This window comes from Gymnoscopelus braueri (assembly GCF_963280865.1).
Source record: "Gymnoscopelus braueri genome assembly, chromosome: 10".
In the NCBI taxonomy this organism is placed as follows: domain Eukaryota; kingdom Metazoa; phylum Chordata; class Actinopteri; order Myctophiformes; family Myctophidae; genus Gymnoscopelus; species Gymnoscopelus braueri.
In genome coordinates, this window is record NC_137611.1 from 38,791,145 (window position 1) to 38,816,075 (window position 24,931).

Consider the following 24,931-nt stretch of genomic DNA (forward strand, 5'->3'; position numbering starts at 1 on the left):
CTCTGCTACTGTATAATGAGGAATGAACATGATTATTGTGAAGAGATTCTCAAGCTTAATACATTAGGCCAGTGGTTCTCAAACTTTTTAAGTTGAAGGACCCCCATAACTCTGATCACAATTAATCACCACCGTTTACATAGAAGCACAGGCCACAAGACTGGATGGCTGTGGCACCCACCCCGGGACAATCTGCCAGTCACCGTTGCCACTGACGGTGGTGCCCACCCCGGGACCGTCTGCCAGTCAACGCTGCCCCTGAAGGTGGTGCCCACCCCGGGGACCGTCTGCCAGTCACCGCTGCCACTGCTAGCAGCGACGGCTAGCGTCTGAAGTCGGTGAAGTGTGACTGATTGGCCTGCAGCTGTCCACTGGCTCGCACTGGGCCGCTGAAGGAGGGGCGAGTCTGTAAAAAGAAAGCCCGTCTCTTCTTCAGCCATGTGCAGCCCTCCCCGATGGGAGGCTGGACGGACGGGGGGCCGATGGTACTATATGTGTCTGGAGCGAAGATGTCCGTATGAAATGACAGGCGGTGTTACAAGTGCATCAGCAAAGAGAACGAGAAATCAGAAAGGCATGAGCGACAAATCAGTTTCCACCTCGCTAACATCAGACGGTTGAACAAGCGCTGAGCCCGCCTGTCGCCACGTTGTCCTGACGACACAGGATCAGGACCAAACAGGATTAGTTTCTGTGTACATATATAACTGTATATGACTGTATACTACTCGGTCACGGTTATTATATCTGGTTATTTCCAACTGCCTCATTTTATTGATATTTTCGTTCAACCATACACCTTATGTGCATACATATCTGTTATTACATCTGCTGCTATTTTAACCATGCATGCACTTATATTTCACACTGCCCATATTGATATCTGACCTGTTTTCTGTTTCTTTCCTTCTCTATCTCTTTCCACCTTTCTTGAAACTGCAATGGTGGACCTTGTAAGACAAAAAATGTCACCCACTTTCTTTTGTACACCTATACACCTGTGATGTGTGACAATAAAGATGAATTGAGAGACGGAGGTGATACGTAAAAATTCGAGAGGGAGACTCACGCACGCACGCACACGCACACACACACACACACACACACACACACACACACACACACACACACACACACACACACACACAGCGTTGAGCATAAGAATAGAGAGCACAGTAGGGCTTGTCTTCACTGATACACGCTGAGGAAGGCTTGACACCAAAACACACCTGTGAATGCTGCCCGAGCCTTAATGAATTAAAAGTACCAGAAGGACTTTGGAGAGCTGGCTATTATTTTCTTATTGTGAGTCTTTGTGAGCCGTGCACCCGGCAAATTGCAGTTATACAGACTGAGTGTGCTCATTTTTCCCCTACTCGTCTTCATTGAGATCAGCCCAAAAATAAACCAGCACCCCACACACACGCACACCCATGTCCCTGGGGGGCTCAATAATCCTGTTTCAGTAGTAGAGCACAGAGGGCTGGGGAGGGAAGGGGAGCAGGCAACACAGAGACTCTGAGGAAACTACTGATCCTAGAGAGAGAGAGAGAGAGAGAGAGAGAGAGAGAGAGAGAGAGAGAGAGAGAGAGAGAGAGAGAGAGAGGGAGATTGGCAGAAGCAGAAATAGAGGGAAATGAGGCACAACTTTCACGTTTCAATTGAAGTGTGTCTTTCAACCTCGTCTTCCAGGGCAGGGGAGACGTGGGGGTTTCACACAGAAAGACACAGCCGACCGGAGACAAGAGCAACAACAACAACAACAGCACTGTAGATGCTTTTGGTCTGAAGGGCTAAGGTCAATGGTCCCCTAAGGACAGCCCCGCGGGAATCTCTCACCTGCTCAGGTCACAGAACAACAACCGCTATGTCATCCATCCATATATCAATCCATTCATCCATCCATCCATCCATCCATCCATCCATCCTCCACCACACCACACAGACTCTAGTCAGACTGCTGGTCACCCACCCTCCATGGGAGTGTTGCTGTCTTGTCGGTTGGCGAAGACCACGTCCACGTACTCCAGCTGCAGCCTCTGGAGGGAGCCCCTCAGACCTGGTAAGAATGAGAGAGAGATACATGTTTATGTAGTTTATTTAGCAATCCCCTTATAGAAGCACATACGCTAGATGTGCTTCTATAGTCTTCATGGGGTCCTGAACATCGAAGAATATGCAGACATGCTAGAAAGTACAGGCCACATTAAGTTACGAAAACAAGGCCTGGGCCGCAGCGTGGCGGTGCAGGCACCCTAGGCCTGACAGCGTGTCGCGGGTTCGAGTCCCGATCCCGACGACCTTTGCTGCGTGTCACTCCCCATCTCTCCCCCCATTTCCTGTTAGTCTACTGTCCTATAAATAAAGGCATAATAGCCCCCCAAAAAATCCCCCCCCCAAAAAAGATATGAAAACAATCATGGAAGTAAAAGTAAAAGGCACATTAATATAAAGTGACTTCACAGATATAAACTGATACTAAAGCAGACTACACAGATAAACGAACGAAATAATTTAACGCTGTTGAAATAACAAACAAACAATCGCAAACTTGAAAACAAAACACGACGTGTTGAGAGCTTGTATATCGGATATTATATTTTAAAAATCTATTTTGTATGGGGGTCCCTGACTCCCTGGCACAAAATATTTTCAGATGGAGATCCGCAGCCAAATACATATTAATTTGGGGGGTTTCAGAACCACTGCTGTAGTTAATGCTTGTCCTGTATGAACAGCCTAGTGCCGGATGAGACGCATTATTTTGAGCAAAGATTTTTTTTTTTTTAGATGGATGGAGGATGAGAGAGAGAGAGATGGGTTCGAACGAGTGAGAACGATGATAAGGGCAAAGAGAATACATCAATAATAAGGGAGTCGACAGGAAGTACGAGCATCTGGAAACTGTTGCGTTTCTGAAGTACATCGCTGTGCACATCTGGGAATGTTGGTGCCGGTTGGAATGCTCATCAATAAATATGTATCATTTTCTCTTTTCGCTTGATGCATGTTTCGCTTTGATGAGTGCAGTGCATATGGATAACAAGTCACTGAGGTGGAACACTTGATCGACTGTGATGAAAAGTGGACAACATATTAGACACATGTTGCCTGTTCATCACTGAAATATGGCAATAATGTTACATATCGTTGGTATTGGGGGCAAACTTTATATCCACATTTAATATTGATGTTTTTTCATAAATGAATGTCCTATTTGCAATGACGTGATGCAATGTGAGATTGTATATCAGCAATTTTTTGCTATTTTTGAAAAGTTTTGAAAACAAATTTGATTTTGAAATATACTTCACCTATGCCCACAAGAGGGACGCCAGGTTGAAAGTTGATTAGTCTGTCTGTGGGTTTTATGAATATTTAAGCAAACAAGTGAGTAGAGCACGCACATCCAAAGTTAAAAAGGCCAGGTGCTGGTCAGAGACAAATATTAAAAGAGAACAGCTCCAAAGGTATTTTGTTTTATTACCATCAAGGTGACATTTCGAGCCTTGTTAAAAAATATTAAGAGCTTGTGACTAAATAATAATACATTGGATCCATTGGAATATATATTATTTTCTCCATTTCCTGCCCCGTAGCGGTTTTGGACGTGCGAGGTTTCAACCGGACAGCGACAATATTAAACCTTATGGGTCTTAAAAGAAAGATTATTTGTCACTGTCAAAAATGTTCATGAGACTTTAATGGGTAAAATTAATTATTTTAGGCCCCAGAAAAAGAAAAATCTTGAATTCATTTTTTCATATGGTTCCTTCCTTATCCTATTTTTATCTTCTAATACAAAGCTGACAACAATAGCTTGTTAGGAAGTAAGGGAAATGCCATCTCTGTCACTTCAGCTTGATAAGTTAATAAAAGTTGCCTGAATCCTTTAATCCTCCATTTCTGATCCTCCATTTTTGACATAATCAGCCTACACTTTGATCATGCCGAATTTCATATATCAGGTGTGCCAAATGCTTGGATGTCTAGATGTCATGGCAGTATTTAAATTTACAGGATCACAAAAATCCTGTTTGAATTAGTTAATTTTGTCGTGGCTGGGAACCAAACACCCCAGCAGGGAGGATGATAAATGAAGGGAAGGATCCGTAAACACCAAAGCCCTCATCTCTTGCTCGCTAGCTCTGCTGACAGAATCGCAAGGGCAGTGAAGTATTTTGTGAAGCGAAGGAGAGGGAGAGATGAACAGATCTGTCTGCTGAGAATGGGATGAGAATTTCCCCACAGGGTTCAATAAAGGTATCTCTATGTATCTACGTACTTATCTACCGGTATCTCTCTTATCGGTCTCCATTCCCATTCAGAGGAACGCAGGGAAGATGAAAGCTCAGCTTATGACACAAAAAGGTTCAAAGACAAGGTACACTCCCATGTGTGACTATATGTGTCTATGTGTAGTGCATAGTCAACATCATCACAGTTAAGGTAGGTTGGTAGGTAGGTAGGTAGGCAGGTATGTAGGTAGTAGGCACATAGGTAGGTACTGTAGATACTTTATCGATCCTTGGTTTGGTTGCCAAAACAGAACAAAACATAGTATATACTGTACACGATACAAGACATGATGACACACATACAGTAACAAGAAAAGGTTCAGGCCTAAAGAAATTAGACAAAAAACAACCCTACATGAAAATCAATACATTTGTCAAAGACAATCACATGACACAAGTCAGTTTTATGGAGCCAGTGCTCCACTACTCTAAGGAACTACTACTAAGGAATGAGTGCCTAAAACCACTGCTGTGTCAGTTGTACCCCGTGCAACGAGTGGGTGGCAGAAGATTTTGGCCCATAAGCTTCTCTCGACCATGCACGTCCAAGGGAAACCTTGCAGTTTCCTCTGTCTCGTGGATTCGAACTATCTGAACTCCATAACTTCCAGCCTTGGAATCTTGTTGTTGAAGAAAGTGTCTGTCTAGACTACCATGATGAATAATGTTGTCAAGGACAAGGCATTTCTCTGAACTGTGGTTTTTCAACGACTTGCGTTAATGTCGATGGAATTTCCTTTGGGCTAGTTGTAATCTTTCTTTGGTGCTCAGCCTACAGTAAATAGCACAAGCGATAGTTATATCACATCACTGTGTATTCATCACTGCATTGATGAGAGTTTAATATGTGTCATCCTAGATTGTAATCGGTGCATGCATCTCTCTAGCGCTGAGAAGAAATATATTGAGCTCTCCAAGGTCATATAATAAATATGAAATATTTCAGTACAGTATGAAAATTTCATTTTTCAATTTTTAAAACATTCCTCCTTTTTTTTACATCTTTCAACCAAGTAATGGAAAATATGTTGACAAAATCTACTTCCATCCTATATCATTCCATTACTTTTCCTGTCAGCCAGTGTTATTCAAGTCTCTCTCCAATTAATGACAAACAAAATGTAGCTACACAGTTGCATGATTAGAATAAAGGAAGCTTTGAGAAAAATTCAATAGTACTGAACAGTACAGAAATATCAATGTTTGCTCCATAAATGTTGTGATGCCAAGCAGTACTTGCGTCCGCTGTAAAAAGGCTGGGAGCCTTCATGTTTTACTCGCAACACAGATTCTGTCAACAAGTGACACCTGGCCATGCACCAACAGTGAGATAATGTCAGCAGGGGTTTCTCTGAGCTAACAGCACACCCCGTTTATGAGTCTGTGGTGACACGTTGCACACCAGTGGAGGAGGGATGCTGTGCCCTACTCAATGTCATTTGTCATCCGGACAGAACACCTGGGATTAGCTAATTACCCATGTCTCTCTCTCTCTCTCTCTCTCTCTCTCTCTCTCTCTCTCTCTCCCCTGTACCTCTCTCTCTGCCCCTTTGTCCAAATGTTTTCGTTATGTATCCTTCTTCTTGTCTTTGGGGAAAAGTTAGAGAGGCTGTAGTGAATGTTAATCATGTGTGAGAGAGAGCTGAGTCATTGCTGGAGGTGCATTGCGCAGTGGGGAGGCAATGGATGGACCTGGCCAGGATATGTGCGAGTGTGTGCTGTCATTGTGAATTTGTGCAAGGGCGATGATAACAGGTGATGAAGGCGGAGAAGGGCAGAGAAGAGAAGAAAAGAGAAGAGAAGAGAAGAGAAGAGAAGAGAACTGAACACTAAAGCAAAACATAACAGACACATTTAAGCACATGAACCCTAGCGTCCCTATTTTGGGCCTGCCAATAGGGTTTAAGTGGTTAACTCCAGATGCCTAGGCCTGAAGTGGGCCTAGTGTACTCCCAAGTTCAGCTGGCCGCAGGATAGAAAAAAATCCAATACAAGCCAGAGGGATAAGAGAGAGACAGGATTATGGGCACCAGGGTGATGGGGTGATGTGAAGGTCAAAACAAAGGGGGAGAGAATATAGATCTGTTACCTTCAATGATATGTTTTCTGTTGAGCCCACACTCTGTCTCTGCTCTGGAGGAAGAGGGGAAACAAATACACATACATTACATACTGTACATATCCAACACTCACACACACTCACACACACACACACACACACACGCACACGCACACGCACACGCACACACACACACACACACACACACACACACACACACACACACACACACACACACACAGCACACACACACACACACACACGCACACGCCTCCGATTGAATCTCAACATTAACCATAACCGATCTACCCCTTACCCTCTCTACCGTTTCCTTCGATGGTCAAGTGACTGGTTATAGGATCATGCTTCTTCCTAGCTGAGAAACATTGCCAGAAAAGAGTCATTTGCAGACCTTTACTCTGGCTCAGTAAAAAATACAGTATCTCTCCATCTATACTGAAGAAGTCAACTGCTAGATTATTAATAGAAATTATCTAAGAAACGCTACCATATTAAACCCATCTTTGATTCTCTTCACTGGTTGCCTGAGAGTTTCAGAATTGATTTTAAGAATTTGCTGATGACTTTTAAAGCCCTGGAGGGACAGTCTCCCAGTTAGATTTTAGATATGCTGGTCCCCTATGAGCCTGAGCGCTGCCTTCGATCCCTCTTGGTTGTTTCTAAAACCCACCTCATTACCTGGGAAGATCAGGCGTTTGCGGCCAAGGCAGCAAGGCTTTGGAACGCCCTGCCTGAGGATCTAAGGCTAGCAAAGTCAGTGTCATCTTTTAAATCACTTCTAAAAATGTGCTTTAATGGCACAGCCTGGTGCAGCGACAGAGATCACCCTCCCCGCCCGTCTTCTCACCCATGAACAAGGCCAATCGGCTCTGTGCATAACTGTAGGCCCAGTCAAAGATGCTTTATTTAGTACCAGTAGGTGCAAAATGGTACACTATTACCCCCTTTTCCATGGAGCCGGTCTGTTCTTTTTTCCCCTGCATAATTTAGAACCGGTTTTGGAGTGTTTCCACTGAAAATAATTGGATCCCAACTCTAAAAGTTAGTTCAGAACTGGAACCAAAACATTATTGGTTAAATTATTGAAAGGCAGCGAAAAAGACGAAAAAGTGTAGTGGTCTAGTTAGTTTGATAGTTAAAGCTGTGTCTTTGTGTGGTTGTACCATGTACAGTAAGATTCATCTTAGTTCCACTGGGTTTAAGTCCACACCAAGCAAGATATATTGTTACAGAAAGAATATGTGTTGATTTCACATTAAATGAACAGAATGTAAACATCAATCAATCTTGGACAACGTTGTTGCCTACCGTTACTGCAAATTAGGGCTTCATATTTTATTAACAATCAATTGATAGATGTTATTTGGGTCGGGGCTGTTTGGTTACATGGTGAGCCCTCTGCATCATCAATAATTTACCGCTCTGGGATAAAGCAGTGTCAATCACTGTATTGTTTTTCTTGTAACATTATTTTGTAGGTTACAGCCTGTCAAACGTCACACAGCGATGTATTATCCCTGGCTCTCGCAGAGACAAAGACAGTCTCCGCTAACAGTAATCCTCATCTCCGCTCGTGTAAAATGAAAGAGCGAGTATGTCATATACACATTTCTAAGGGGTGTAATCTGTCATGTATGTGTTGCCGACGTGAAACAACAGCAACTCCTCATCGTCCAAGTTATCCAAACGACACGTGCGTGTGTGTCTAAAACACACATTCTGTACATACTGTATATCCATTCATAACAGATTGCAGCCTAAATATCTTACAACATTGGTTCTATTTCAAGTATGCGTGCAAAGTTTATTTTGGGAAACTGTAACTGCCATAGACTATTTAATTTCCCCTGGGAAATAAATAAATAAAGGTCTAGTAGTCTGTAGGCATCAACGCCCTCTGGCCGCTGTCTGACATCAGATCTCACTAACGTCCTATGATTACTGTTGCTAGATCTTGTGAGTGTGTTGCAGGGACAGGACAGTGAAGGGTTGATAACAAAGTAGATTTTCTCTTGATTTGTCCCTCTGACAAATGCTATTTTAGTGGCAGAATGTCCGAAAGATGCACAAGAATGGGTCCAATATTTAGTTCAGTGACCATGGGACCAAATAATCGGTCAGAAGCTATGCTCACATTCACTTCTCCCATTGAAATTAATAGACTCACCACCACCTACTTCTGGTCTCCTAAAGAGGCAAGCACCTACTACATCACACACAGATACGGAAGATGGCGTGACTTGCTTTTCTATTGTTTGTCGTGGTCCCAGTTTTCAGAAGGTGGCACACGCATTTCCCGTTCCACTTCATTTTCCCGTAGCTTCGTTTGATTGAAACAGGAAACCATCACCTTCTGAAAACTGGGACTACAGTTATGCACAGAGCCTATTGTGTTTGTTGGAACGACGGGCCCACACAGCCAGAGGCACTGCGGCGATTCAAACCCCTAGTCTCCGCGGTGATGGACATGAACATTACCCCTATACGCTACCCGAGCGCCCAGAAGGTGTCTCTTTAAACTACTGAACAGATGGGAGCACACGGCATCTTGTCTTTACGTTTGTCGGCTACACCCCAGACATAAAGTCTAGTTCAATTACTGGACCTCTTCCTTTCCTGGCTGTTTCTCTTTTCCCACTACCTTTATTTTTTCACTTTCCCACCCTCTGATCCGCTTGGTTGCCCGCCATTTGTCTTCTCCTCGCCTCAATTCCCCCCCCTCTGCCCTCCCTGTGCTCTCTGCCTGCTGAGTGTAATGGATCTTTGGACACAAAGCGACAGTAACATGGAGGCTGTCACCATACCTGGAGAAGCTGATTAAAGTATTCGGAAACAAAATACAAAGACCGCACCACAAAATGACACAACAAAGCCTAACATTTTGTTCCCTTTTTTACTTTTCGTTTTTGATTATTGTGTTCTTAGTTCTTTCCCCTATGGATGATGTGTAAGTGGGAACATGAATGTGAAGATTGTTTTTGGTCATTTTTCATCTCCTTTTTTCCTATTTCTGAATGGATGAAGGGGTTTAGGGTTGGTCAGGATGTCTGTTGACAGCAAATTTGAAATGTATCAAGTGGTGTACACATTGTCTGTGTTCTGATGCAATAAAGTATAAAAAATAAAACAGGCTGTCATTATTACATCTTCCAGCTGTGTATGTGCAAGAGAGAGAGAGAGAGAGAGAGAGAGAGAGAGAGAGAGAGAGAGAGAGAGAGAGAGAGAGAAGGAGGGGGGGCAGAATGACTCTATGTACACAGTAAAATCCTCAGTGTTAATTTATCTATTTGTAACTCAGAAAGCACACAAATGTAACCACACCACGCTCTCTAAAAGTAAAAATACAGTGTGTGCATGTCTGGTGCTGACTCTGCACTCTGAAAGGCCTCTCAGGCAGGCGCTCCAGGTGAGCAGCTTGCGCTCAGCTGGTCGTTAATCAGTTTGCTTTAAAAGCATCCAGTGTGGAGATAAGAGGGGTTGTGGGTGATATTCAGCAGCAGTCGCACGCAGGCAGGACAGTTTCAGGTTAGATAGAAATATCCCATATCCATTCCCAGCCTGGCCCTGCCTGTGAGCCTGCTATACCGTACACCCAGTTAAAAGGCAAAGGGATGTCTTGCCACAGTCTGCGCAACGACTACGAGAAGACATGTTTTATGCATCGGGCTGTGTTCTCTGTTGAACCGCCCTCTCACCCTCCAGACAGTTTGTTTGAGAAGGGGTGAGGGGTGGGGTGTGGGGTTCTTTTTGACTACAACCTCCAAAAATTAAGCCGTCCAGTCCCCCGCTCCCAATCCGATTTCATGCTCAGTCCTTGGAGATGAGAATGTCAGAACACTGACACACAATCGTGCAGGCTGAGCCGCTTACATCACACACACACACACACACACACACACACACACACACACACACACACACACACACACACACACACACACACACACACACACACACACACACACACACACACACACACACACACACACACACACACACACACACACACACACACACACACACACACAAAATTACCTTCCTCCCCAGTAGAGCTTTGTGGTGATCACGAGGCTGGACCTCCTGAGTGAAGACAGACAGACAGACATGTCACAAGGGCCAGTGAAAGAAAAACGACTTTACACGAAAATTGCTCTCAGACAGCGCGGACGCGTGCACGTGCCCAGTGCATGTACACGTGTTTATTTTTACACGAGCAAGGATGATGGGATTGTCCTCCAGTGACCTCGTCCCAAAAGCCTGCAATCTAATAAAGAGCTCCGCCGGAGAGGCTGAATTAGAGCTTTGAGTCGTTTTTTTTCTCTTTTCTTTCAACACAGTAAGAAAGAAACAATATTCACGTTTTTATGCTTTATTTGGATAGGAGCATATCATCGCTGTCGGGCAGAAACCTTGGATCTCCATATTTCATATTTTTATGTTTTTCATAAATTGTCCATCCACCTTCATCCGCATACCCGGAGTCGAGGTGCATAGGTAGAAGTTCCAAACTTCACTTTCCCGGGCGGCCCGGGTCTCATTAGCTACTTCTAACTGGGGGGGTCCTGAGGCGTTCTAAGGCCAGTGTAGAGATACAGTATGCAGGTCCTCTGCCCCGTGGGCTCCTTCCAGCTTTTCATAAAATGAATGCCCTATTTTATACTTCACCATATGACAGTATGGAGCCTGTAGATCTGCAATTTTTTTTTAAAGGGAAACTTTTGAGGATTCTTGCCTATAATGACATGCCCAAAATAGGGACGCCAGGTTGAATGTGGTGCAGTCTGTCTGTGGGTTTTATTCATATTTAACAAATGAGAAGTATTCACAAAAGCTTGTGTCTAATTACCACATTGGATCCATTTGGAACACAGGTTCTTTTTTCCATTTCCTGAAAAGTAACGGTTTTGGACAAACAGCAAAGGGTTTCCACCCGACAACAACAAGTATGGTCAGTGAATTAACTATTGGAGCCACCAGGCACCCTTCTTTTTATTTATTTTTAATTACTGTTTTTAACAAGCTAGCTCCTCCGCAGCCAATTCTGCTTTAGCTTGAATGATCAATAATTCAGAAACCATCCGAGGCAGAAGCTGCAGAGACATGTGCTAGACAGTGCAGGACTCTGAGGATCAAAGTACAGTGTGGCCGTACAATCATCTTTCTAGTGCGCTCGTGTGTGTGTGTGTGTGTGTGTGTGTGTGTGTGTGTGTGTGTGTGTGTGTGTGTGTGTGTGTGTGTGCATGTGAGTAAGTATGGCTGTGGGTGAAGTTAATGGGATATGTGCATAAAAAGTACTCAAAGTTTTCAAAATGTTCCAATTTTTTTTGAATAGCTGATGTATAAAACAGGCCTCAACTGAGTAATGCAACTTTTTAATAATCATCTAAATCTGAAAAGTTAGCAGTAATAAAGTTTTCAAATAATAGTAGAAGTATAAATAATCGAAAAATGTAAATGCTCAGGTAAATTCTACTTAAGTACAGTACTTGAGTAAATGTACTTAGTTACTTGCTTACACCAATGGCTGTACTGTAGGCCATACTGCAACTGAACTCCACACCGGGGAGCTGAGCCTGCTTTCCTCTGATCACCGTGGATACAGCAAGCAGGGTTGGAGATATCAGTGATGGGAAGGGAGATACAGCTGTGGGGCTTCTGTTAGCTTGGCGCTATGCTTGTTTACTAGCCCCAGGCAGAGATTGAAGAGATTATATGGATGCAAACATGACCTTTTGTCATGCATGCAAACACATAACACACGGATGAATATAAGCAGTAAACTAAACACACTTACATGTACTCACATAGACATACACACACACACACACTGGTGCTCATGTACGTACAAGTGCGCATGTACATATCCCCCAAACTTCGCCCACAGGCATACTTGCACCCATATGTGCGCGTGCCCTAGAAAGATAATAATCCGAGGCACATTGAGGCTGTGGCACTCTCTTAACAGATTGCACTTACCTCCAGCACTTTTTCTTGATAATGTTCCCCAGGATTATCTCCGCTCTGTGAAAGAAACAAAGGAGATTACATCTAAGGCTGTCCTTTCAGGGCGAGGAGAAGATTGCATGCTCCTTAACCGCTGTGGATCTACACCATGAATAACCCACTAAAAACCTCCACATAATCAAATAAAAAAGAATGAATGACTTGTCTCATCTGTAATGCATGAGTTTCACTCTTTAACCTCGAAATTAACATTCACCTCCAAGACAGGAATTTCATAGAGTTCATGAAAGCTAAGGCCGCCGTTGCCCCCCCAAAAAATTATATGACCTAAATGATTCACCACCCACGCTGCCACAAATGATTGTACCATTTTCTCCTCTGCCTCTTCCTGTCAATATGGTTTTTAGACACCACTGTCTTTTGTTGAGATTCTGTGTTCTTATAACTCCCCCTTACTGTGGTGTAACCTAATGTGAATGTGAGTGACGTCACAGGGTTCAACCAGGAAGTGTCTGTATTGTTTGTATCATGCCCACAGGAAGCTAATAAAGCGGTGCTATTAAGACCAGTCATGTTCCCTCGTTCTTGTAGATATTATTAAGAAGAACCCAACACAACACTTACTACCCATGCCCATCTTCTTAGTTTAGTCCTGGGCTGAGCATGTGTGAACTTTTGACTCATTGATAATTTGTAAATACGTCCTTCCTACAGTAGGCTACATTAAAATTGTCTAATTAGTCAGAACCGCCAATCCAACCAATATGTCCATGTATGGGCATTCCAATATGGGCATACACTGATGACATCAGGGATCTCCATAAATGGGCATGAAAGGGACAAGGACTGACACATACAGATATCTACATTATGGGCATAAAAGGGACACAGGTAGACACAGACAGATAGGTACAACGGGTACTCTGACAAACCCCCAAAAATATGACTCAGACATAATTGGTCGGGTCGGCAGTACGACGTAGGTGTAAAGGCCGCGTAGTGGCCCGAACCTCTAGGGTATTTAAAAATGATAATAAATTCAATTACATTTTCATCTTAAAACAATTGTTTTGTTTGATGGACTTCCTGCACTGGCATTTGGCTTTTGTGCCCTCAAAAAATGTACAACACTAAAGGCTAAAATGATGGAATTCCAGGCCTGTTCACCATCACACAAACCAAGACGTCATCATTGAATATGACGTGAAAAAGTGTGCAACCAGGCTCAAAAGAATGTGACCTGCCCGGGTGAATTAGGAGTGTGAAATGTATCATGAGCCACGGCCAGCCCTTGATTCACTTCTGTCTTCAGGTGAGTTACAGTAGTTTATGTAGCTTTGGTTTGGGGCTGAATAATGAGCAGCAGTGTTGTGGTCACCTCCTGGGACCGAGGCCCAGCGGATCAGCCTAGTGCTGCTCCAGGGTCAGATGAGATTAGATGTTAGAGAACAGACGGGAGGCATTACTCACTTTCCCCTGGAGTAGACCTCCGCGGTGTCGAAGAGGTTGACCCCGCTCTCGTAGGCAATCGTCATCAGCTGCTCTGCCACCTGACAAAAAAAAAAACCTGGTTTTATGCTACAGTACATGTGCAGAAAGGTCACATATTCACATCCCCACAGTTTCTTTACACGCCTGACAGCGTGTCGCGGATCGCGGAGTCCTGATCACGACGACCTTTGCTGCGTGTCACCCCCCCATCTCTCTCCCTATTTCCTGTCAGTCTACTGTTCAATATAGACAGATAAAGCCAAAAAATATCTTTTAAAAAAAAAGTTAAGAAAAAAGGGAACGTCCCGCACTCGATAAACTGCTTTTTGATTTAACCAAAAGTGAACAACGTTTCGCCCATGTAGGGCTTCATCAGGTTCAACCCAGGTTCCACCTGATGAAGCCCTATAGCAGTTTATCGTGTGCAGACATTCCCTTTTTTCTACACAGTACGTATGCAGAGCATGTTTCCTACACGGATGAAACATAACTGAGTTAGGACCACAATGGAAACAAGTCCCCAGGATTTTTTGGCGTTATCCTTTTAGCCTAAATGTCTGACTGTACTGTAGTATTCAATAAATCAATCAATGACCAATGCCCACAAAGAGATGAAGGAATGTGAATGAAAACCGTGAAGGCGTTTACAGCTATGGTGGCCACTTTGCTCTTATGTCATACTGGGGAGGTAAGATTAGGTCTTCAACCTAGTTATTGTGCCTGTAATTTATTTAAAGTTATTCATGGAGGGTAGTGTTTGTCTGTCTCTACGTGTCTTCAGGCAATGTGCTGGGATGACAGTGACAAGCTGTTCCTTGATGACAATGGGTGGCACCTTGAAGGTGAGAGTAAAGGTCTTCTCACACGGGGGTTGATTGACACGCCTAGTAATTCACTTTGGATGAGATAGGAGCGGACATGTAGGGAGGCGCGGGCAATCTGTCTGTGACGTGCTTGTCTCAGGCACACACCTGCCCGCGACCACCAGAGTTGAAGAGTGTTGAACTTTTTTCAATACAACGCGTAGAAACGCGTCTATTGACGAGGAGCGCGACCCACGGATCCAGGCGTGTATGCGGGCATTGTGTCCTGACCTACAGTAGGAACCACTTATACTGCGAAAAATCCAACACAAACTCCGGAAACCAACCGCCCGCTGCGATATTCACCATTGTGATCATCACTATGGTTTAGATTTTTCAATCAGCTGGCGATGCAAAATGAACCATAGTCATGATTACAACGGCAAATATCACTATAGTTTATTTTGCACAGCCATTTGAGCCAGTTGAACCAAATTGCTACCATGGTTACAATCGTAAACTTTGGCAGGCACAAAATAGCCTCAAATGGGAGTTGAGGATGAGAATGAGAGGCAAAGGTCTTTCTGGCATCAAATAATGTTAACTCTTAGACATGGCGGTTTAATTTGGTAGTCTTAAACCATGAAATAACGTGCATGCTTGAGTAATGTTCACAGCGATTGTTAAATTATAAATACTATTATTTTTCTTTTTCATCATTCAGTGTCTTACCTCGTCTGAAATCTGACTTCCAAAGGTTACCCAGGTGCCTGTTGGGGGAGATGTCAAAGTCACACACCACATGGAACATACTGGACCTTCAAATTGTAACTCTCTCCCATCCACTCGCACCCCCACCGTGTCTAACGAAGTTAGCCATGCATTAATGATGACTCATTTTAGCATGGGCACACGGCACAGCGCCCATTCCCCTACAACCATAGCCAAATGTCAGAGTTGAACGTTGGCAGGGAAGTTGCCCGAGGCTCAGTGAAAGCATTATCATAATCTTTTATCCCCCTTTCAGTCTAAGTCCTCCGAGGCCTGAACTCACTGATCATTGCTTTAAAGCAAACCCTAGGCAGAACCAAGCCAAGGCATTTTGAGAATAAATCTGGATATGACTGACAGTTCTGTCGTTCATGTTGCTTTTCATGCAGAAGTCATTATGTGTGTGTGTGTGTGTGTGTGTGTGTGTGTGTGTGTGTGTGTGTGTGTGTGTGTGTGTGTGTGTGTGTGTGTGTGTGAGTGTGTGTGTGTGTGTGTGTGTGTGTGTGTGTGTGTGTGTGTGTGTGTGTGTGTGTGTGTGTGTGTGTGTGTGTGTGTGTGTTACCTGTAGATTTGACAAGTGCCACAAACGGTGTAAACATGTCTGTGTGTGTGTGTGTGTGTGTGTGTGTGTGTGTGTGCGTGTGCGTGTGCGTGTGCGTGTGCGTGTGCGTGCGTGCGTGCGTGCGTGCGTGCGTGCGTGCGTGCGTGCGTGCGTGCGTGCGTGCGTGCGTGCGTGCGTGCGTGCGTGCGTGCGTGCGTGCGTGCGTGCGTGCGTGCGTGCGTGCGTGCGTGCGTGCGTGCGTGCGTGCGTGCGTGCGTGCCCAAGTGCCTGAGTTGGTGTGGTATCATCAGCCTGTTTAATAGTGAAGGCAAAGCAATGGCCTGTTTATTCTTCCTGTCCTCCACAGAGATCCAGAGTTAGTATTTTTAATCCTGTTATCCCACAAATTACCTCCCAGTGGTCCTTTCAACAATTCAGAAATAATGTACACCTGATACCTCAGCAGCCATTTCACCATTGTTATTATCTTTGCCAGGAGATCTTGTTTTAACACCTGTGTGTCAAATAGTCAATTACAATGTTCCTATCCCTCTGGCTTAAGGGATGTACGGGTACTAGACATGTAAATATGCCACCACAAGGCCATGTTAGATTGTCCGTGCACAATCAACTTTAGCCCAAGCTGTCTTAAGTCTATCTTTACTCTTTAGCCCCTAAGATGCAGTTTAGAGTGACGACATTTGGTAACGCATGCACCTACACAATATGGGGGCTGCCTAGTAGTCCAACAGCCCATTATAATACGTGCATTGGACCAATGGTACTTCGGAACAATGAGCCATTGGACTAATAGCCTGGCACCCACAATATAAATATAGTGCCATCTTGAAATCACAGACATGTACAGGTGCCAAATGTGCATGCTGGATTTGAAAATAAATTTTTGGGTGTTTGACCAGGACATTTAAACTGAATTTAATGTTAAATATGTGTCAATGTCTGTGTCAACCTACATCATTGTTCAGCTTCTTATACAATTGACTGTTAGCTTGTGTAGCCGTAAAATCAATAACATTACAAAGCTTAATTCCTCTTATGAAGGACTTGCAAAGTGATTGTAGGAGAGCAAAAACCCAACACTTACATTTCACATCGCAACTTTTGATTGACTGTCGATACAAACATCAAACGTTTATTAGTTGGGAGGGTTGCAATGTATTAAAGACTTATTCGAGGAATTTTATGCTTCATTCGGATAGGTCAGTGTAGACCAGAGACATTCGACAGTGGTCGATTCAAACCCGGGTCCTCATGCTCACAACAAGAAGCATTGGTCTGCCCACTAACTAGCTGACATTGTTTTCCTAGTGATGACAACATGCCACACTACTGGTTGCACCGTAATGATGTAATGGCATTCCCCCCATTGCCTCATGCTTTTTCATACTTGCACACAACCCCAAAACATTGTCATCGCATGCCCCAGACAGACAGAGAGAGTCTTCCACCCTGAGCCAGCCTAGGCTGGCTCAGGGTGGAAGACAGGGTTAAACAACAAAAAATGGGACTGGCCTTCAAAATTGTAAATGCAAATTTGCCCGATATGCCCCCTATTCCCGCATATCTGAGTAAATACCTCCAAAAGGTTAGCGACACCCACAGTCACAATACCAGAGGGAGCGTTAACAACAATTTGGTACCACTCACCCATAAAACAAACTTGGGCAAATTCTCCTTCTACAGCACTGCCACCCAGGATTGGAATAGTCTAACTCCATCCCTCAAAAAATGCAGTTCGCTGGGCTCATTTAAAAGAGCCTTAAAAAAATCACCTTTCAGGAGGCCAAAGGAGGAGGTAGTACCATTTTCCCGTTAGACAGCAGACCCTCCCCCCCCCCTGTTCTTGTACATATATATTTTTTCCCCCCTCTTTTTTTTTTTTTTTTGTTGTACATAGTGTTATTTTTTTTGCTGTTTATTTTGTAATACTGTAATATTTGAACTGTGGTGCCACTATATATGCCTATGAATTGAATACCAAGGCCCTCATTGGAAACAAGTCTGCAAGGACTTTTATGAACGGACCTGTTAGACAAAGTATTTTAAATGTAACTGTGCTGTTTTAAATTTTTTGCCTAATAAAATATTCAATAAAAAAAAAAAAAAGAGAGATGGAGAAAGGCGTGCCTCCTGGTGGAGATTTGCGCTCCACTGAGCTAGTTCTAGATTTGTTCTGTTCTTCAGCTGACAATGGCACATGTCTTTTCTGTTGGTTCTTGCCTCAAGGCAGTTGGGGCAGAGCACGTTTTGGTACTTACATATATGGCAGACAGATAAAGTGATACAAAATAATAAAGAGTGCACGCATGCAAGTAATGCACACACACAAACACACAAAGCCTATTAGATAAATAAATCCTAGGAGAGCCAATGGCACAGTTTACTCTCTGGTGTGCGTTAGTTATGCGTGATAATTTTGCAAAGCTGTTTGTTGAATCCAGTACCACTGATTAAATATTAACAAGGGGGCAAATTTGACAGTTTGTAAATATTTTACTGTAACGCCGACCCTCCACACTTTTCAAGATGTACGAGTTGTAGATGGGGATCAAACAATGATGAAATCTGAAATATTCCTTTCCTCTGTTTACACCTCTGTGCACACCACACACACCAAGTACGTATGGACAAAGTACTCACCACCAGTACTTGAGTCAAATTATAGATACTCCTGGTCAAATATTATTCAACTACAAGTTACAGTTGCTCAGTCACATTTGTACTTGAGTTAAAGTACTGCAGTACTTGCTTTTAAATATACTTAAGTATTCAAAAGTATTCAAAAACTTTACTTACCACTTCACTCATTTTCATCTTCATATTAGCCCTCGACTCCTCACTAATGCTCACTATGATATGGTACAATTTTTGTCTACTCTATCTGTGTCTCAGAATAGGTTGAAAATGGGTGAAGTGGTCTTTTAAAGGGATATTTCACTTTCAAACTAAAACAAAAAATATATATTTGTTTTTTTAAATAAATATATATATTTTTTAATAAAATAAATGAAAAAGATTATTGAAAAAACACGGCCCCCTCACGTATTAGAAGGACAATATCAATCTCCAGAATGAAGGACATGTGTTTTCGATGAATCTATCATGGTTAAAATGGAGTTTGAAGTTACAATGGGTTTGTACAGGAAGGGGGCGTGTCTGATAACATGAATATCTAATGTCTAAACACCGAATCAAGCAACTTAAAAACTGTCTGGGATGCTCACAAAACAAAAGCCTGAGCAGACATGTTTGAAAGTGAAATATCCCTTTAAGTATAGTACTCAAGTAAATGTACTTAGTTACTGTCCAACACTGCCACAGACACACATGCACGTGCAAGTCAGAAGTGAGAAACCTATGGGGCATTACAGCACCTAGAGAGATGTGAGTGGAGGCACTTAATGGTTAGTGATTTGACAGTATTCTATTAATTGTACTCACCGAGTCCCAAACAGGAGACACGCAGCCCTGATTTCCCCAGGTTCCTGTAAGGAAATGCATGGAAACTTAATATGCTGATTGCATGAACAAAAATGTTAAATGGTCTGCATTTCTACAGCACCTTTATCCAAAGCAGTATTTCCCAAACTATGCGTCGGGACCCAATTTTGGATCACGCAACCATGGGTTGTGAGTAAATATCTATAAACATATACGTATATGTTTTACGTTTCCTATATAAATACCAGGCGGAAGGCGTGGCCGAGACTATGTTTTCGTCCCTGTCCGTCCGTCCTTGTGAGTGTGTTTGTCCATCCGTCTGTGTACAGCTAATCCCTGGCACCATTGGACCGATTGGCATGAAACTGTCCACGCACACTCCCTGAAGACCAGAGCAGAACCACTGCCCCAAATTCTTCACATCAGCCTGTTATAACGCCACCAGGAGGCCGATTTTTGCAAAACACATTTTTGGTTATTACTCCTACGGATTTTGTCCAAACATCACGCAAATCGGTGCACATTATCTCTATAGTCATGTGATCAAGATGGATCTGACCAATTTTTCATATTCCATCCTGATTGGCTAAGGTCGGGTTCCAAAGTTGGCACGAGTGGTCTGCTTTGAACAAAATGCCTCAAATCATGAACACAGCGTCCAATTGTATTTTTTTTTTGTATTGTTCTTATTGAACTTTTAATCCTGTTGTTTTAATGAACTCTCCCATGAAGGAAAGGATTCCAAATAAGCCATCCGGCTTCTTCCTTTCCTTGCACAGCAACTTGTCTTTCAATATGTATTGTTTCTATATTTGTTATAACAATGTGCTAATAAACTAAACTAAACTAAATTGCCATGAAACTTTGCATTTTCCAATTTTCAAATCGGCCTGTTATAGCACAATTCACACTTTTACCTATAGCTGGACTAATCAGTGTGAAACTTTGCACCCACACTATAGAGGCCAAGGGAAAAACCTCTGCCCTGCACTTTTTACATCGACCTGTTATACACCACCAGGATGCAGATTTTTGCAAAACCTTTTTTTTTAATATTAAGATTTTGTCCAAACCTCACGCAAATTGGTATATATTATCTCTGTACTCATGTGATCAAGACGCATCTGTCACATTTCTCATATTCCATTCCAATTGGCTATAATTGGCTTCCAAAGTTTGTGGGGGTGGCCGTTTCGCACAAAATGCCACACATCATGAATGCAGCGCCCGATTGCAGAAACTTTGCACGCACATTCCCATTAATCCAAGGAGGAACCTCCATTCCAATTTTTTTAAATCTCCTCATGGTGTGGCTACAACAGCCCACTTCACATTTTGGCCTATAACTCTTGAACCGTAGGTTGTACAATCAACATCTTTTCCCCTGGATTCGTTGGACCTGTTTTATAGGACCTGTTTGTGCCAGATTACATTTTCTGCCATAGTGTGTTTTTTTTTCAGAACACACCTTTTGCTACTAATCCTACAGACTTTTCTCTGGGGTCATGTGATCAAGATGCACAAGTTAGATTTTTCAGATCCCATTCCAAGTGGCTATGACCACAGTTTGCGGGCCCTGGGTAGGCAACCAGTCTTCGCGGAGACCTGTTCTTTTCTAGTTATTATTTCTAAAGATTTTCGAACATAAAGAAAATAATTAACAGTAAAACAGTTTTCAAAAGAATTTCAGAAATTTAAAAGCAAATAAAAAACTTCCAGAAAAAACTATTGTAGAGAAAATAGAATATCTACAAGCTCAAAACATTGTGAACTTGCAGATGAGCTATTTTCACTATTTCTTAAATAGGACTTATAATGTATATTAGTAAGTTTGGGTCCCTCAATATCTTGGGTCTCGAGTTGAAAAGTTTGGGAATCGACGATTCAAAGTGCGGCAATAGCTGAGTGGTTAGTGAGCCCGCAGTATAATGTCAGTATAATGACATTTCTAAGATAGTGGAGCCAAAGTAAATATACGATCAAGAGTTAAAGAAAATCAATTGTAATTGTGGCACACAGCTCAGTCGCAGCTTTTCTCCTCCTGAGTGAAGCTCCTCATAATTGATTAGGGCGGGAGCGCATTCAATGTGAGGGTCACCTTTTGTTTTTCTGTACCAATCATGAATCAGAATTGTGAAATTACTGTCACAGGAAAGTGAACTTAGCTCATCCATCACAGCCTCCGAATGGATTCTACCAGCTTCAGAATGCAGGGAGGGCCTCCAAAAGTCCTCTACACCGAGAACATTGGGCTCATTACTTGACGGGGCAAAATCCTATTAACAGCGTGTTCTGTACTGGGAAGTTTAGCGCCCAACTTTGTTTTTGGACAAGTGTAATCCCCTGTTTCTCCCATTATTCCTTCAATCCTCTTCAAGAGAGCCTTTAGCATCACCGTAGGAGCAGGAGTGCTGGAGTTATTGTGGTGCTATTAAACTGGGACAGCGCCATACACGCTCAGCCTTTGTGATTCTTACTTTTTGTGATTCTCCCTTTTGTCTCATGTTGTCTCACACACTTTCATCCTCTCTCTCACTCTCATTCACACGTCCTCTCCTCTCTTTCCATCCTCCACACACAGCCCTGTGCTCATTAATTCCGCACTGTCGCTGTCGTCACCGCTGAGTATAGCTCTTTGCCAATTTATTCCGCTCAAATCAAATTCTCAATTTTCACACACAGATTAGGCTAAGCTGTAAAACGGTCATCTCTCGGAGGACTATGGTATAAAACTAGAAGTTCTAAAAACGAAATGAGTTTTGTGTTTTTTATTTTATTAATTTGTGCTTCACTGATTGGACAACAGTACCAAAGGGAGGGATGCAAGCAACACGAGGGTCTCTGCGGGACTGTTGCACATGATGCAATGATGTTGTTTTTTTAAAGTCTAACGACAACAATAATGAGAGCACACTGCACTCCCTTCTCCGGCTATAGCTGAAGAAGGGAGTACAGTGTGGGTGTGGGAACAGTGTGCTCTGGTGTCTCTTCCATGACTGCCTGAGTCAATGAAAAGAAATTAGCATTGACAGGAAGACAGATAGGTGATGTCCCACAACATATCAGTGCATGTGGAGCTGGGTGCATCAGGCAGACAGATAGATGATGATGTCCCACGTCATATCGGCGCACGTGGTGCTGTGTGGAAGACATCAGGACATCAGGAAGACAGATATGTGATGTCTCAGAACATATCGGTGCATGTGGAGCTGTGTGGAAGACATCAGGACATCAGGAAGACAGATGATGTCTCAGAACAAATCAGTGCATGTGGAGCTGTGTGGAAGAAGACATCAGGACATCAGGAAGACAGATGATGTCTCAGAACATATCAGTGCATGTGGAGCTGTGTGGAAGAAGACATCAGGACATCAGGAAGACAGATGATGTCTCAGAACAAATCAGTGCATGTGGAGCTGTGTGCATCAGCAAGGCGAGAGCAGAAGTCACGTCTACCAGAGGAAAAAAAAGAAACAATTGGAGGAGACTACTGTGAAATTGAGACATATTTGTCCTGTAGAAAGACCAAGGTCTTTGCTGCACACAACTGCAGCACACACATACTGTACGTGCACACGTGCACACACAGGCACACATGAACACACACGCAAAATAATCTAATACAAGCTCCTTGACACAAAAACCAGGGCCAAATTTGTCCGCCGTGTGTTGTAGAAGCTCTATATTGCAGAGTATAACAAATGGGACAATAAAAATGCCAACAGTGCTTTTCTTACATGAATAATGACCCATGCCAGCCAAAATGCAGCCAGCCTAATCCACACGAGTGCTATCTCACAGTGCCAGTGCAGTTTGGCTGGCCAACAAGGGACTGTGCCATCACTCATCAAACCAGTGGCTTAAATCTTCCGATCGATACCTGATCGATTATGATGATTATTTGTCTTCTTCTCAAACAAGGATTTCTAAAGTTATGGAATATAACCACATGGACCCTGAGTCCCTATTTTTAGCAAACTTTAACATTATATAACTTTTATACTTTTTTTTAAAAATATTTTTCTTTTTCTGAAATTGTGCAAAGAGACGATCAACAAGCTCACAACGCATCACGATGCAATGCTTTGTGAGCTTGTAGATCGGCAATTTTTGTTACTTCTCATACAAGTCATTATATAGGGCTTAAGTTGTTAATGTCAGGATACAACTAAGATGACAGATCTCTGCAGCCTATGATGTTGGATGAGAGGAGGGTGGAAATTATGTATTCCACTTCTCTGATGAATTATGGAGCCGCTAGACTGGGTCGCTGAGTTGTACAAGTGTGGAGGTTGTAGTTTAGAATTTTAATAGTGACCGTCATCTGCACCAGACTGTGAAACTTTATGAGTGTGCAAGGTGTGTGCCTGTGAGGCATTATAGACTTGTGATTAGAGCTCTTGACACACGCACGCACGCACGCACGCACGCACGCACGCACGCACGCACGCACGCACGCACGCACGCACGCACGCACGCACGCACGCACGCACGCACGCACGCACACTCACACACTCACACACTCACACACTCACATACACACGGGGGTCAATTTGTAAACTGTCAGAGTTAAATGAACTAGCAGATCCACAGCTGTGAGCTTGTTATCTTAAAAGAGAGAATTTGGGCATGTCGTCCTTCAATTAATTCACAAAACCTGTGTCTGTGTGTCTGACTGTCCCGGGCACAACTCAGACAAACTTGGTGTGTGTGTGTGTGTGTCTCTCATATGACCTGGAGTTGAGCCCCACCGAATGGTATTTGAACGGTTTACAACGGAGAAAATAATCGCAAATATCTGTGTCTGTCTGACAGCGGGGCTTAGGAGGACGCACTGATACTCCGGTGCCGTGTATCAGAGTAGCCTACACTATGAGCACAAGGGAAGGAGATGGGTGAGATGCTGGCGGCGCTTCTGAGTGTCAACGACAAAAAGCATAGCTGACGCACGGATCCGAAACAGACCACGACTGCAGTAATTATATATTTTTTGTCAAAAATAATAATCATTGATGTCATATATGCCCCAATGTCAAACAGCAATTACAACGACTACATCAGATAAAGAAATATTACAGAAAAATATGATGTATTCCCGAGTTGCACCATTCCCAATTCGCGTAGGCTTGCACCCTGAAGGGCGCCGGTGTAGTTTCTATAATGACAGATAATTATACCCAATTATTGGTGCATAACAAGACCCAGTGCCTCCAGAGGCATCAGTTACCTATATGCAAAGGCTACTGCAGCTTTTGGCAATTCCTTATCCAGTCTAGGCAGCTTGCTGTAATTCACTAATAGAGCCACAGGAGTTAACTGTAGGGCCAGCCTCCAGGTTCAAGCAGCTAAGGAAATGAAAAGGTTCATGAAATTAGAACAAATCACTGCAACGGATGTATCTCTCTGTCTCTCTCTCTTTCCCCCCTACACAGTCGAGGCAGATGGCTGCCCACCCTAGAGCCTGGTTCTACACGAGGTTTCTTCCAAATGCTTGTTCTATATCTAGTGTCTTGAGACAACT

At 43.2% G+C, this 24,931-nt stretch overlaps 1 protein-coding gene across 2 annotated transcripts in view; it reads right to left on the minus strand.

The window, feature by feature from the left end:
- Window positions 1-24,931, minus strand: part of kcnab1b (potassium voltage-gated channel subfamily A regulatory beta subunit 1b) — a gene marked incomplete at its 5' end in the record, with an annotated part of 64,737 nt that overhangs the window by 15,366 nt on the left and 24,440 nt on the right. For both annotated transcript variants that reach the window (XM_080440438.1, XM_080440437.1), the window contains 7 exons: window positions 1,973-2,059; window positions 6,388-6,431; window positions 10,414-10,458; window positions 12,355-12,399; window positions 13,813-13,892; window positions 15,369-15,406; window positions 19,411-19,454. In XM_080440438.1, coding sequence (XP_080296564.1) covers window positions 1,973-2,059; window positions 6,388-6,431; window positions 10,414-10,458; window positions 12,355-12,399; window positions 13,813-13,892; window positions 15,369-15,406; window positions 19,411-19,454 — 383 coding nt within the window. The remainder of the gene's footprint in view (window positions 1-1,972; window positions 2,060-6,387; window positions 6,432-10,413; window positions 10,459-12,354; window positions 12,400-13,812; window positions 13,893-15,368; window positions 15,407-19,410; window positions 19,455-24,931) is intronic.